Genomic DNA, 12,627 nt, shown 5'->3' with positions numbered 1-12,627 from the left:
AAGAGCGTTTTCTAGTGATCCAGTGGATGATAAGTTGCAGGATACTGGCACGTCATACCCAGCACTGACTTCGCAGAAATGATTAATTTGGCAGTAAATGTTCATAGGCTTTTGAAGACAAAACAAATGTCCTGCCTCTTCTCCAAACTCTTGTTTTTCCTGGGAGAGCCTATGCCTTAGCAACATCTACAGCAATCTAGCAGGTGTGGAAGCCATGGTAAACATTTTCAGTGAGCAGTACATTCAGTTAAGTATTTGGTCCTAACCACACAGACATCATCTACCCATGAAGTCCTTATGTTCCAGATTATGAGGAAGGACAGGAATTTTGGCTATTCAAGTAATAACACTAAACTAGAAAGCCACAGTTCATTGGTATGAGTTTCCGGGAGTGATGAATTCTATTAACGTTAATTCTCATGGGTTCTCAGCCTGTAAAAAAAAGAAAGAAAAAAATGAAACCAACAAAAAATAAACAAACTAATCGAGCCAGACAAAAAAAGCTGGCTGCTGCCACTGCAAGTAAAAATTGCCTTACTGCCTATTTTTATTGGTGAATATAAGCACTGATCAAGGCAAAGTTCCCATTGTAACAACATCTTTGCATGTATGTTGCATATGTAGCCTGTAGAGCTCGTAATGTCTGAGGCAAGATGGGTGAAGGGTGCCAAGAAGTAATTGTAATCGCTCTTTTACCAGCACTTTACTGATGCATAAAGAGCCTGTGACCTCTAATAGAGGCAGCCTGTGGTATAAGCAAATATACCAGAATCCAGATCTCCCAGTGAGCACATTAAGCTCAAAACCATCTTTTTAATCTGTGCCTTTGTAGCTGACTGCAGAGAGACCTGCACGTTCTTCATTCCAGTGTTGCAGGGCCAGGGCCAAGGCATGCCAAGCAGGCTGGGTACCTTGGACCTCTAGCTCCCATCCATACTGTGGGAGGAGGGCCAAGGGGAGCACCCCGGGCTTGCCTGGTGAATGGAGTGTTTCAAGTCTGCTGCAGTCCTTACTGTGTTGGAAGGCTTTTCTCAACCCCTGAATTCCGTGAGCTTGCCAGGCAGCCCAGACCATGCAGTCTCAGCAGCAGCCACACAATGCAGCTTGGGCCCTGCTCCTGGGGCTTTTAGTGAGGGCTTCCCTTGTCACTTCTGCACGGGTGAATGAAGAAGAGCTTGGGTAAAAATTCACTGATGGAGAGTGAGCAGAGAGTGTGGCTTTCAGTCTGCTTTTACTTCTCAGTCCAGCTTGTTCCAATATCCTGCAACTGCCACTGAATTAAGCAGAAAAGCTGAGATCAAAGTAGATGTGATGCTTTAGGTGCTGAAAGTAATTCTGACTTCCTCAATGGTAAGGCAGTGAAAAGCAGGGGGGAAAAAGTCCATGCTTCTTCCATCTTACGTGGTCAGCCATATCCCAGCCGTATTACTGGCAAAATAAACACTGACTTGCACAGCAATGCCTTCATCCACTAAGCCCAGGTTTAGTTGCCATAGTAACTCGTCCTGGAGATGAATGTGATATCCTGGACAGCAGGGAAAAATACTTTGATTCCACAGATACTAGTCCCTAGGCTCAGAGCTGGCCACAGAGACGTGACTGCACTTCTTTGTTCATTTCCCTGGCACAGCCTGAGTAATCGGTGGCATGTTGTTCAGCCGTGAGACAGAAACGTGGTGGTGTATCATCGTTGCAACCCTGGACTTACTGTATTCTTCATTTGAACACAGCTGAAATCATCATGAGCAAAATGAATCCCATGAGGGCAGCAAATCTCCAACCTAAGGATGCTGGAACCGATGGCAGGCAGTTTTCATGTGCTAGCAGTGTTGCTATAAACTCACTGTAAACTGGCCTGTAATAGCTTCCTGGCTGCCAGCTGAAGTCCTCTCTGAAAGATGGGTGGGTTCAGATATAAACCAACAGGAAAGTACACACAATGAATTAGAACATTTTAGTTCAGTTCATTGGCTTTTGGTTTAGCACTATTGGAACCAGAGTAGACAATACTAGAAGTGTATAGATAAGCATATAAAGTCACCACTGGTTCAATAGCAAAAGTTACTTTCCTGATTAAACAAACAAACAAAAAAAATCGCATACAGCCAGCCAGTGCCATCCCATTAGTGATGGGGTGGGAGTACAAAAAAAAAAGTATGATTAGCCCTAAAATGAAACACTGTTAAAGCCAACTGCTAATAATAACTCTGTACTTAGATTGCATCAGACAAGCAATACCCTTGAGGACCTAAACTGGAGCAGGGTATTCACAGCAGAGTCCCATGGGAACGGAGCTGCAGCCAAAGAGGCACTGAGAACTAGAAACATGCAACTCCTGGGGTCAAAAATGACTGGGCAATGTGTCTTCTCCAAGCTGTCTCCTCTGTGGACAACCTGCAAGCTCAGTATTATATTTAATTTACAACTGTAGAGTGAGTAGTGATGCAGAAAGAACTGAAGTAATTTAGTTAGTGTTGGTGACGGCCAAGTGCTTCTCACCGTTGGGTGCAATATATAGGGCAGAGAGAGGCTGCCAGGAGTAGAAAATCCTTTTAACTGCTGCCTAATAAGTTGTTAGCTGAATATATGGGATGGGATGTGAGATCAGTTCTAAAAATTCAGATTTTTATTGGTTTTTGTGGCAGCGAGGAGGACACTGACTGGCTCAGGTGCTAGTGTAGGTGAGAAGTAAGCCCTTCTGTGGAAATCTATGAATATTATTTTGCTTTGAGAAACAGCTTCTACTTGCCCATTCGTGATCCTTTATTAAAAGTAATGCAATTAATTTAGTAAAAACAGACCACCAGAATATTGGCTTTAGAGTATATCAGCAGCCTCATTTTGCCCAGAGGCCTTCTCCACAGGAATCACTAAATAAGCATTAGAAATGTAAATGTGATTGAGTTTGGTAACTGGAAACAACGTAAAGCTCCAGACGTGTGTGCACAGGAACAGCTTGTGCACTTGTAGGTGCCTCTGAAAGATGACTTTTCGGGGTTTCTTGCAGGAACTGGATTTCATAATTTCTTTCCTTGGTTCTTTTCAAAGGCAGGAGGAGGTTCTTGTGTTGCCACGGGAGAGGTGTAGCACGCTTGGCTCCATGCTGATGGGAGGATGTGAAAAAAGACCCTTGAATGAAATACCTGGGAATGCCTGGTCGGTGTCCTGCCAGAGCAGGGCTGTTCTTGGTGGTCGTGCTGCCGAGGTGCTAACCTCGGAGTGGCCAGGGTGGCTGGCAGTCTGCAAAAGGCCTTACCAGAACTTTGGGAGGATTTTTCATTGTTCCTTCAGGAAATGCTGAAGCACACTCCTGTAGGAAATTACTTTAACTCTGCCTTTGTGCAATACTTCACCAAAGCAAGTTCTCGCACCTTTTATCGCCTTGAGGGAGCTGAAGTTCCTCCAAGTGATGAATGAATGCGTCCGAGCATTGATGATTCAGTGTTTCTATTCTGTCACAATATTTCTGTGGTCAGCCTGATGTTTGCCCTGAAAAATGTGAAGAAACCAGGGTGGCAGGACTGTTGAGTGGCAGTCGATGGAAAATAAGGACAGAGGCAATTTTCATTGGCTCTACCCCCTCCCTGGTTTTTTGCTTATTTTCTTCTTGGTAGCGATGCAGAGTAGGAGTTGGGGCATTTTTTCAAACATCTCTTGGGTATTACGGGTGGGAGGCAGCCAGGGTGTTTTTCCATTGGTATTGCCGAGGGTTGCTGCTGGTTGCTGCTTTCACCTCTGAGTTTTATGGTAATGGATATGTCATCGCTGGGACCTGTTTTAATGCCAGCTAAACATTATATAATGGTTTGTTTCACTATCCCCAGCCTGCCTTAATTCATAAAATTAAGGAAATCACTTAAAGGCTTTGCACTATAGTTCCATGATTACTGCCAGTGCAGTGAGGTGTTTTTTCACCTGGTTTCTGAAGAAACATTGAGAAATGAGTCTGCGTGGGACTGAAGGAGAGTAATTCAGTTTGTAATAAGTGCAACCAAGGTGCCAGGACTGAATGTAGTAAAAGTCATCAGTAATCATAATGGCTGTTAAGTTCCAGTACTTTATTTAGAGAGGAGAGAAACATTTTTTGGAATCTTTTCTTATAATCATCTTTTTTCAGTTCTTAGCAATTAAGAAAAGGTAAATAAAAATTATTTGAAGCTCACCAGTCATTAGCATTGCTTTTCCTTGGCTTCTTTAAATACATGTATTTAGTTGCCACAGTAAACAAATACCCACATAGACTGATTCCATGGTTCTAGGATTTACTTTTTTTTTCCTCAGCTATTTTGTGACAAATCTAATTAAAATCTACTGCTTCGTTCCCCATTGAATGTAATAAAACCCTGCCTTATTCTTTCTGTCAGTTTAATCCCTCTTTCTTTTCCGTTGACACATTTCTAATACCTCCTCAGACAGGCCAGACACTTCTGCTTCATCTGTACCGAATCCACAATGCTGAACACCTTTTGACAAAATGGATACATCCTCCCTGTGGCTTGGAATTGATATACGCTGTCAAAAAGGGTTTTCCAAATGGTCTCTCTTTGTCACCTTTACCAGATTTTTATCCTCTGTTGTAGAAATGTGCGGTTTAATGTTGCGTTTCAAATCATTTTTGGCTGAAAAAGTGTGTAATGGAATCAGGGTGTCCCCTGAATACTCCTAACAGTAGGAGATGCCTCTTTGTTTTGAACACCAGAATCCCAATAGACCCATGACAGCAGTGAAATTACACTTTTGACCTTGTTCACTAAAGTGTTTCTTTCTCTGTATGATTAAATGAGAGTAACCAACAATAGCTTCCTCTGAAATGTATGAGCTTTCCTCCGTTTGTTTCTCATAAGAAACTCAGAAAGGATGCTGTGCAATTCTCAGCTGATTGCGTTCTCCACAAAAGGAAAAAAAAAAAAAGGTAAAAAAAACCAAACAAACAAACCCTGCTTGATTCAAGGAGAGGTGGCTGTTTTATCCATATTAAAAATGCAAAAGCAATTGATATATTGATATTTTCCTTAAGCCAGTGTTGTTGCTACATCCTGAGTGTGACAGCAGCAGTACAACACAGTGGCAGATTTTTACCCTTCTGTTGCTTCGTTTAACGCATATTTTTAAAAGAGGATAGATACTAAAGCACCAAATATAGTTTTAAAGTCTATATTCAGATTCAATACAATAACCATATACTTGAGGTTCTCTGAGACTTTAGCTGATCATCATGGACTACTTAGTTATGTCAATCCAAAAGATAAATGTAGTACTTTCTGTAGATTTACATGAAACTCCTGGTGTTTCTTTTCCTTTACGTGTGACTGCGTGGACATAGCCCGCTGCAGGATTTGCTGCGACTGCCAGTCTTGCCTCACGCACCGAGGCACTGGCACATCTCTTGCTCCACGTGTACTTGTTCAGGACGCGGCTTCTCTGGGTCAGAAAAACTGAGTGAGGTGGCCAGAAGAGAGATACAAAATCAGATTCTTGTTTCTTCCATTTTATGCTACTTCAGCTGTGTTTTGGGGACTTTTCCCCAAAATGTTCCTGTTTTCTGTGAATATTTACCAGCTCTGGATTAGTGAACATACTTTCTTTGTCATGCAGAGCACATATCTGTGAAACGCAAGGACAAGTACAATCCTGTAGTTTGGGTGGGTGGGGAGTTAGATAGCTGGGTTCAAAAGAGGGGAGAGGACTCAGGGAAATCCATAGTTTGCTTTTAGAAGGGATCAAATTAAGTGACTGAATGGCCTCCATGGCCTCAAGACTTGAGTGGTTTCTCCTGTTTGTTTGCACGCTGTGGATGATGCTGCATGGAGAGGGCATCAAGAGTCGTAGAGTGTGGAGGGCAATGCACCCAGGGAGCTGCAAATCTGTGACTCCCAATTTCCTATCCTGTTAAAAAAACTTTTGTTTTTTAATTACTACTTCATTGGTGATATAAATTAATGATTGGTATGGGTCTGAAGCAACCTTGTCATCAGAATATTTGGTTAGTGTTGACATACTTGTTCCCTGCAAACATGAATCATCTGTCTGCCTTTGGCAGGCTCACCCTGTGGCTCTGCTATAATGTGTTTCGCCAGTGTGGCTGAAATTAAAATGTCACTATTAAACATGGCAGAATCAGATGCTCTCTGGGCACTGCATCTCTTCGAGTTCTTCTTGCTTCCTATGTAGCTATTTCTGACAGTTTAATAGGACAGCTGTATCCTGGTATAAAAATAATACATTCATATTTCCACAATGCACGGGGAGCTAAATGCTTTCAGAGCACTATTTCATTGTGTACATGCATCTTTCATGCGCAGCAGAAGCAGTAACGCTCACGTAACGCCATGTTGCTGCTTAGTCCATTAGGAAGCGTGAAGTCAAAATTAATTGTCCTGCAGGACCGTATAGAGTGCGTCTCTAAAAGCAGTTGCTGGGCTGTGTGCAGCCGCTGCGTCAGCCAGGCTCCCTCCTCGTGAGGAGTTATTGACTTTGGGCTATTGAATTCAGGGCTCTGGAGGTTGCTCGGTGGGAAAAGCCTTCAGTTGGTGCCTGGCAGCTCTGTCACTGCGAGGTCACGGAAAGGACAGTTCAGTCTCCAGACCCAGTTAGGGCCTGATTCAGCACCTCTTCAATCACGGGGGAAAATCCCTCCGAGCAGGGTGGCTTTCGCACCCAGCCTGTCCAGTGAGATGGCCGATGAATGTGTCTGGTTTTGTCACTTGGGCCATCAGAAGTACCCTTTGCTGTCATGAAATGACCAAGCAGCTAGTGCGGAAAGGTAAAGATCCTGGTAAGAGGAAAATGAGCCCACCACAGCTGAATTCAGACCAGTGACCTGTACATGTGCATTTGAGTCCCTCCCCTTACTCATATCTAGAGCTGTCTAATTCCTCGGATCAAATCATTTGACTCTTACGAGCAGCTGTAACTTTCAAGTTGAATAAAGCCCAACTGCTGAAAATATCAATGAAAAAAATAAAACTGAGGCTCTCTTTATCAGATATCAACAACATTGCTTTAATTCCCCCCGTCCAAAGATTTCTTTTTTTTCTTTTATTTTTTTTTTTTTTGTGTGTGCTGGGTTGTGCTTTTCATCCCAGGTAGCTGCGATTTCTGGTGAAAAGAAGTTAAGCCATGAAAGGTTGACTTACTTGCCTCTGAATTGCTTTTTATATGATGTGAGTCCCTCGGGGCCCAATTCTACCCATGGAAGTGAGAATGATAGCTATCAACATATATAGGAATTGTGTCAGTGTGTACAAAGAAAAAGGTGAACCTCAGCCTCGTCTGAGTGGTCTTTAAAATACAGATTTCCTGTGAAATGGTGATTAAAGGGGAAGCAAAGGATAATTAGAAAATTAGCCTGACGTGCTAGCAGTTATAGCAATGTGTGGTTTTGTATTAGCTCTTTCAGACAAGCACGAGATCAGTAGATCCCTTATGACTCTCTTAAACTAATGTGTAAAATTTGGTTAGTGTCTGATCAGCTCCTTTGATCAGTCTAGTCTAGACTGTTGCCAGAGTACTTACTTGATACTAAACCCACAGTCCCCTTAAATGTAGGCCTACTTAAGTGAGTCAAATTACATACGAAAAGGTTATAAAAACTGTCCACTGTCTTTGAGTAAATGAGTCTCTGGTGCAAAGCCACATACCTTAGGAACTGCAAAAATAAAAGCAAAGGTGTTGTTGCAGAAAAGAGATGGTAGAGTTCTTAATTCATTTGTGAATGACTGTCTCGGAAATCAAAAAGAAAAATTTCCAACAAACCTTTATTATTTTTAATTGGACCAGCATTTTTGTAAGTCTGTAATGTATTAAGGTGCCCTGAAGGGGGAAAAAAAATCCATCAAAAATTCTGCACCAATTTCTCTCGAGAAGTTAATGAGTTATAACCACCGTGTCTGTCTAGTTTCAAGCACACAATATTGGTTTTAATTGTAGCAGTGGAGGGCCAGTAGGAGCCTTCAGTATGTAGGTTGCACTCTTACCACCTCTAATTTCTACACAGGATTATTTGCAAGGGAGTGCTGGAAGTCGAGAACCAGTAAATTTGTTATCTGTCAGAGCAGAGCTGTTTTCCCCTCATCACCAGAGCCTTTTCCCACCTCTGCCATTGTAGCACCATCCTGTACCTGTCTGTTCTTTGCCACATGAATCTCAGACATGTAAAGAGTTCCTTTCGTCTTTGGTAATGGTCCTTCCTTTTGCATACTAGCAATAGGAGGTGATAATTCGGAGGCAATTTTAGTCCAATATCATATCCAGAAGATTTGGGAAGCTATCCAGTGCCACTAATTTTACAAAGCTGGCTTGTACCCGGGTTGGTTTTCTCAAGATAGCTATGTTTTGAATTTAGAGGTTAAGTTTTCAGTCTTTGTGTGCCTACCGTATTTGTTGGCTGTATTGCAGTGCCATCAGAATACCTGGCATAGAAGCAATGCCAGCAAATTGACCAAAGGATTAAGAGAAGTAAGCTAACACATAAATATCACATCAACAGGATGAAAAGCTCACAGAAAGGAGACCATTTAAAACATATAGAAACTGGAATCCAAGTAACAGTTGCTTGTTTTATCTATACCAAATTCTGTGCAAATTCAAATGGAGAGCTGGTACACTGCTACTGTCCAAACACTGAATTAATTTACTGGTGATTGAGAAGAGGTCCAAAACAGGCATTAAAATCTTTGGGATGATACGTAGTTCATCCAGCTCTTCGAAGGCGCCAGGCATTACTCTACTTGCAGAACTGCGTAAATAACGGAAAGGTAAAAGAACGCAATTCTGTGAGTGAACACATGACCACAGAACGTGGTAGGAATACTGGGTAAATTCTTCCCTCTCGTGACTGTGTTTCAGCCGGTGGCATTACACCGGGAAGAATCAGAGTGTGTTCTGCATGCAGTGTAGCAGATTGTTAAGAGGCAACAGGCCGGTGTTTGAGAGAATTTCCTCTCTGCTGTCTGCAGAAGTGTATGAGAAATCTCCTGGCTGATCTATAGACATTCCGTTACCTGTTGTCTTTTGGCAGGTAACTGGTTAAATTTGTGTTAAACAGGATTTGCTTTGCTGTTTCCATTTGGTGTTGGAGTAGAAATGGTTTGACATGACATATGACCGATCAATAATTGGAAAGTGCTTGCATGAGTCATTTGAAGCCAGTAGTTTAGACAGTGTCAGCCACAGCTGGGATTAAAACCTGCAAAGAGTTGTTCTGCAGTCAGTGATTCTGCAGCATCTCCTCTGGGTGTCTGCATTTCACTTAATAAGGATACCCTGTAGACATCAACTGAAATAACTCTTGCCTTTGTTGCTTGGATGTTTTTGTGAGCTCTGAAATGAACTTGGCATATACAAATATACTTTGTTATCTAGCCTAAAGGATGCAGGGCAGGAATTATTATCCTGTTCTGCTGACAACTTCAGTAGAAAAGAAATAGCTTTATTTTACTGTGGCTCTGAAGAGAATAAGAGTGTGACTGTACTCTGTGGTTTTCTGGGTATATTTTACCTTCCCCCCCCTCCCCGTACTGATGATGTTTTATTACTATTACAGGGCTATAATAATCCGAAACGGTGAAGTCATTCCAATGTCTTCAGAATTCACTCCAGAGACCGAACGCCAGCGACTTCAGTATCTGGTAAGAGACCCGAGGACCAAATGAGGTACTGCTGATGACAAGCATTGCCCAGTAATATCTAAGGTTCAGACACATGCCACTGACTTACTGTGGCTCAGTGAAGGACCACGTGTCTGCTGAACACCAGTGACTGACTATGTGTGTCTTTTAGCCATCAGCAAATGAGGAGAAAAGCCTGGTGGTGCAAATCCCAATGAAAGGAGTCTTACCTCTTTTGTGAAGGCCATCTATTAGCATGGCTGTGCTTGTGTACCTTGTTCAGCTGCAGACCTTCAGCAGCTCATTGATGTTGGGTAATGAGAGCTCAGACACAGAGCTAACAAGCCACAGAGGTATTTCAATCCATCACAGTGTTTACCACGTGACAGTATAAAATACCACAGACTGCACTCCGTGTGTGTGTGTGAATATTGCAGGGTTTTATTCGTTTGCTCTAGTAGTATGCCAACAGTATCTCAATCAGGGAAAAGATACCCAATTTAGAGGTGATGTTGGGTAATGAGAGCTCAGACACAGAGCTAACAAGCCACAGAGGTATTTCAATCCATCACAGTGTTTACCACGTGACAGTATAAAATACCACAGACTGCACTCCGTGTGTGTGTGTGAATATTGCAGGGTTTTATTGTTCAGTAGTATGCCAACAGTATCTCAGTCAGGGAAAAGATACCCAACTTAGAGGTGATCTCAGTGAGCATTAGTAGCTGCAGGCTAGGATGAGTGAAGAAAGTCTAGTTTTATTTAGTGTAACAGCACCCATAAAGCTGGGGCAGGGTGACTAGCTAAGGACATGTGGGATGCTTTATACACCAAGTTGTGTTGACTAATAAGCTGCTGAAGAAACTAAGTCAAAATGCATGGTGGTGTTTTTCGTGCAAACAGTCCTGTTAATTTTTAAGTTTTTCATCAATGGTCAGATCAGTTGGTTGAAGCTGGTTGGCTGTTTGTCAAAATGTCATTCCTAACGTGGAATTTCTTTTGTGCTTCTGTTCTCCTTCTTTTGTTTCTTAGAAATTTAAGCTTAAGCCAAGGCAGGTGCACTGTCAGCTTTGCCTGATGTGAGGTGGACAGGCCAAGGGTAATGGCATTGCCTGGTCTTAAGGTGTCTCTTATCTTTAGCCTGACCTAAGCACTGTGGTTTAAAACTAGGCAAAATGCCAGTGGTTGAAGGCAGGAGTGGAAAGTTTTAAAGAAAAAATGTAAATGTTTCCACAATTGTCATGTTTGATTTTTAGTCAGGTTCACTGGCTTGAAGCTGAAAATTTCAGAGGAAATACTGCTTTGGGAATATTCGTATTCAGACAACCAAATGGAAGAGAGGCCTAATAAATATTTACAGTTCAGTTACATTTAAAATAATTTGTTTGCCATTAAAATAAAAGGTATCTTTAGTATCTAGGGAGTCTGCTACTTCTGTAGGAAATACGAGATAAAGCATTGCCTACAAGGGATTTTTTTTCTCTTTTGATGTCCTTTCTGGCTTATATTTGAAAACAACAGCTATTCTGAAAAGCATTTCTGCTGTTTCCTTTGGAAAATTCCTTTACCTTTGTTTGTTTATTTTAATTTGTATGTAACAAATATGCCAGGTCTACGGGTATCATGTTCAAAGAAAATACGGGCAAGAGAGCAAGAGCGTGAAACAAAATTAGAGATAATTTCAAACATAACATTCCGTAAGTAACATTTTTTACTCTAGTGTTTTTAAAAAAAAAAAAAAAAAAGACGACACCAAATTTCTTAAAAGGTTGGCATAAACCTTACACTCCGAAGGTTGCATCTGTCTTGCTGATTAGATCCCAAATAATTCTCCTTACCTTGACTGTCCCCAGGATCTGCTATCAGTCCATTACACCATCAACATCTCTCTCCTGCTGTTGTTATCTGAAAGTTACTTACTTGGATTTATTTTCTTATTTGCAGTTAAAGCTGAGTTTCTTTGTCTCAAACATGTTGCATTGCTCTTCCTGCGCAATAGGAAGAAAATCACTTAATTTTAGCATTAATATTTTATTTGGTAAGTGCAGAGATACTGTTTGCTGTGGGGAAGTTACTGCACAGGCAAAGGGAGGGTATGGATTTACAGCCTGCAGGCTACTGAGCGTTGATTCCCTGTGCAGTAGATGCTGTTAGCACGGTCAGGGTGAAGGAGCTTTCCTCTGCCTTTAGTGCCTATTGATTGCTTCAGCCACACAGGACATTGGTGTAGGTCCTCTTTTCTGGGCTCTCATTTCCATGCGCAAAGAGATCTGCAGGATAAGGAGTTGTTCAGGTCATGCGAGCATCTCTGCATGTAATCTTGGACAAACTGTGCTTCAGCTAGTACTGGTTGAGTAACTGAGGCGGAGGGGGGAAACAAATGTTTTCCCTATCCAACTTCCGTTTTAGTGCAGGTTTGTTGCTGTGTATCCAAGAATGGTTTTGAGTATAGGCCTCTGGCATGGCAACCTCAAAAGAACAAGTTGACCATGAGCCAGCAACGTGCCCTCGTGGCCAGGAAGGCCAGTGGTGTCTTGGGGTGCATGAGGAAGAGTATGGCCAGCAGGTCGAAGGAGGTTCTTCTCCCCTTCTCACCTGCCCTGGCGAGACAAGATTGGGAACACTGTGTCCAGTTCTGGGCTTCCCAGTCCAAAAAAGACAAGGAGCTACTGGAGAGAGTCCAGTGGAGGGCAGCAAAGATGATGAGGGGACTGGAGCATCTCCCTGATGAGGAAAGACTGAGGGGTCTGGGTCTATTCAGCCTGGAGAAGAGCAGACTGAGAGGGGATCTCATCAGTGCTTATAAGTATCTTCAGGGCGAGTGTCAAGAGGACGGGGCCAGACTCTTTCCAGTGGTGCCCAGCGACAGGTTAAGGGGCAACGGGCACAAACTGAAACACGGGAAGTTCCATCTGAAGGTGAGGAAGAACTTCTGTTCTGTGAGGGTGGCAGAGCCCTGGCACAGGCTGTCCAGAGAGGCTGGGGGGTCTCCTTCTCCGGAGATGTTCAAAACCTGCCC

At 42.5% G+C, this 12,627-nt stretch overlaps 1 protein-coding gene across 1 annotated transcript in view; it reads left to right on the top strand.

Annotated features, from left to right (window-relative positions):
• The window catches only part of PPM1H (protein phosphatase, Mg2+/Mn2+ dependent, 1H), a 74,339-nt gene that overhangs the window by 27,698 nt on the left and 34,014 nt on the right, over positions 1–12,627 (top strand). Inside the window, exon 5 of the mRNA XM_009704236.1 lies at positions 9,545–9,629. Coding sequence (XP_009702538.1) covers positions 9,545–9,629 — 85 coding nt within the window. The remainder of the gene's footprint in view (positions 1–9,544; positions 9,630–12,627) is intronic.

This window comes from Cariama cristata, unplaced genomic scaffold (assembly GCF_000690535.1).
Source record: "Cariama cristata isolate BGI_N322 unplaced genomic scaffold, ASM69053v1 scaffold2707, whole genome shotgun sequence".
Lineage (NCBI taxonomy): Eukaryota > Metazoa > Chordata > Aves > Cariamiformes > Cariamidae > Cariama > Cariama cristata.
Note: the sequence above shows the minus strand (reverse complement) of the source record. Positions and strands in the feature narration are given on the sequence as shown.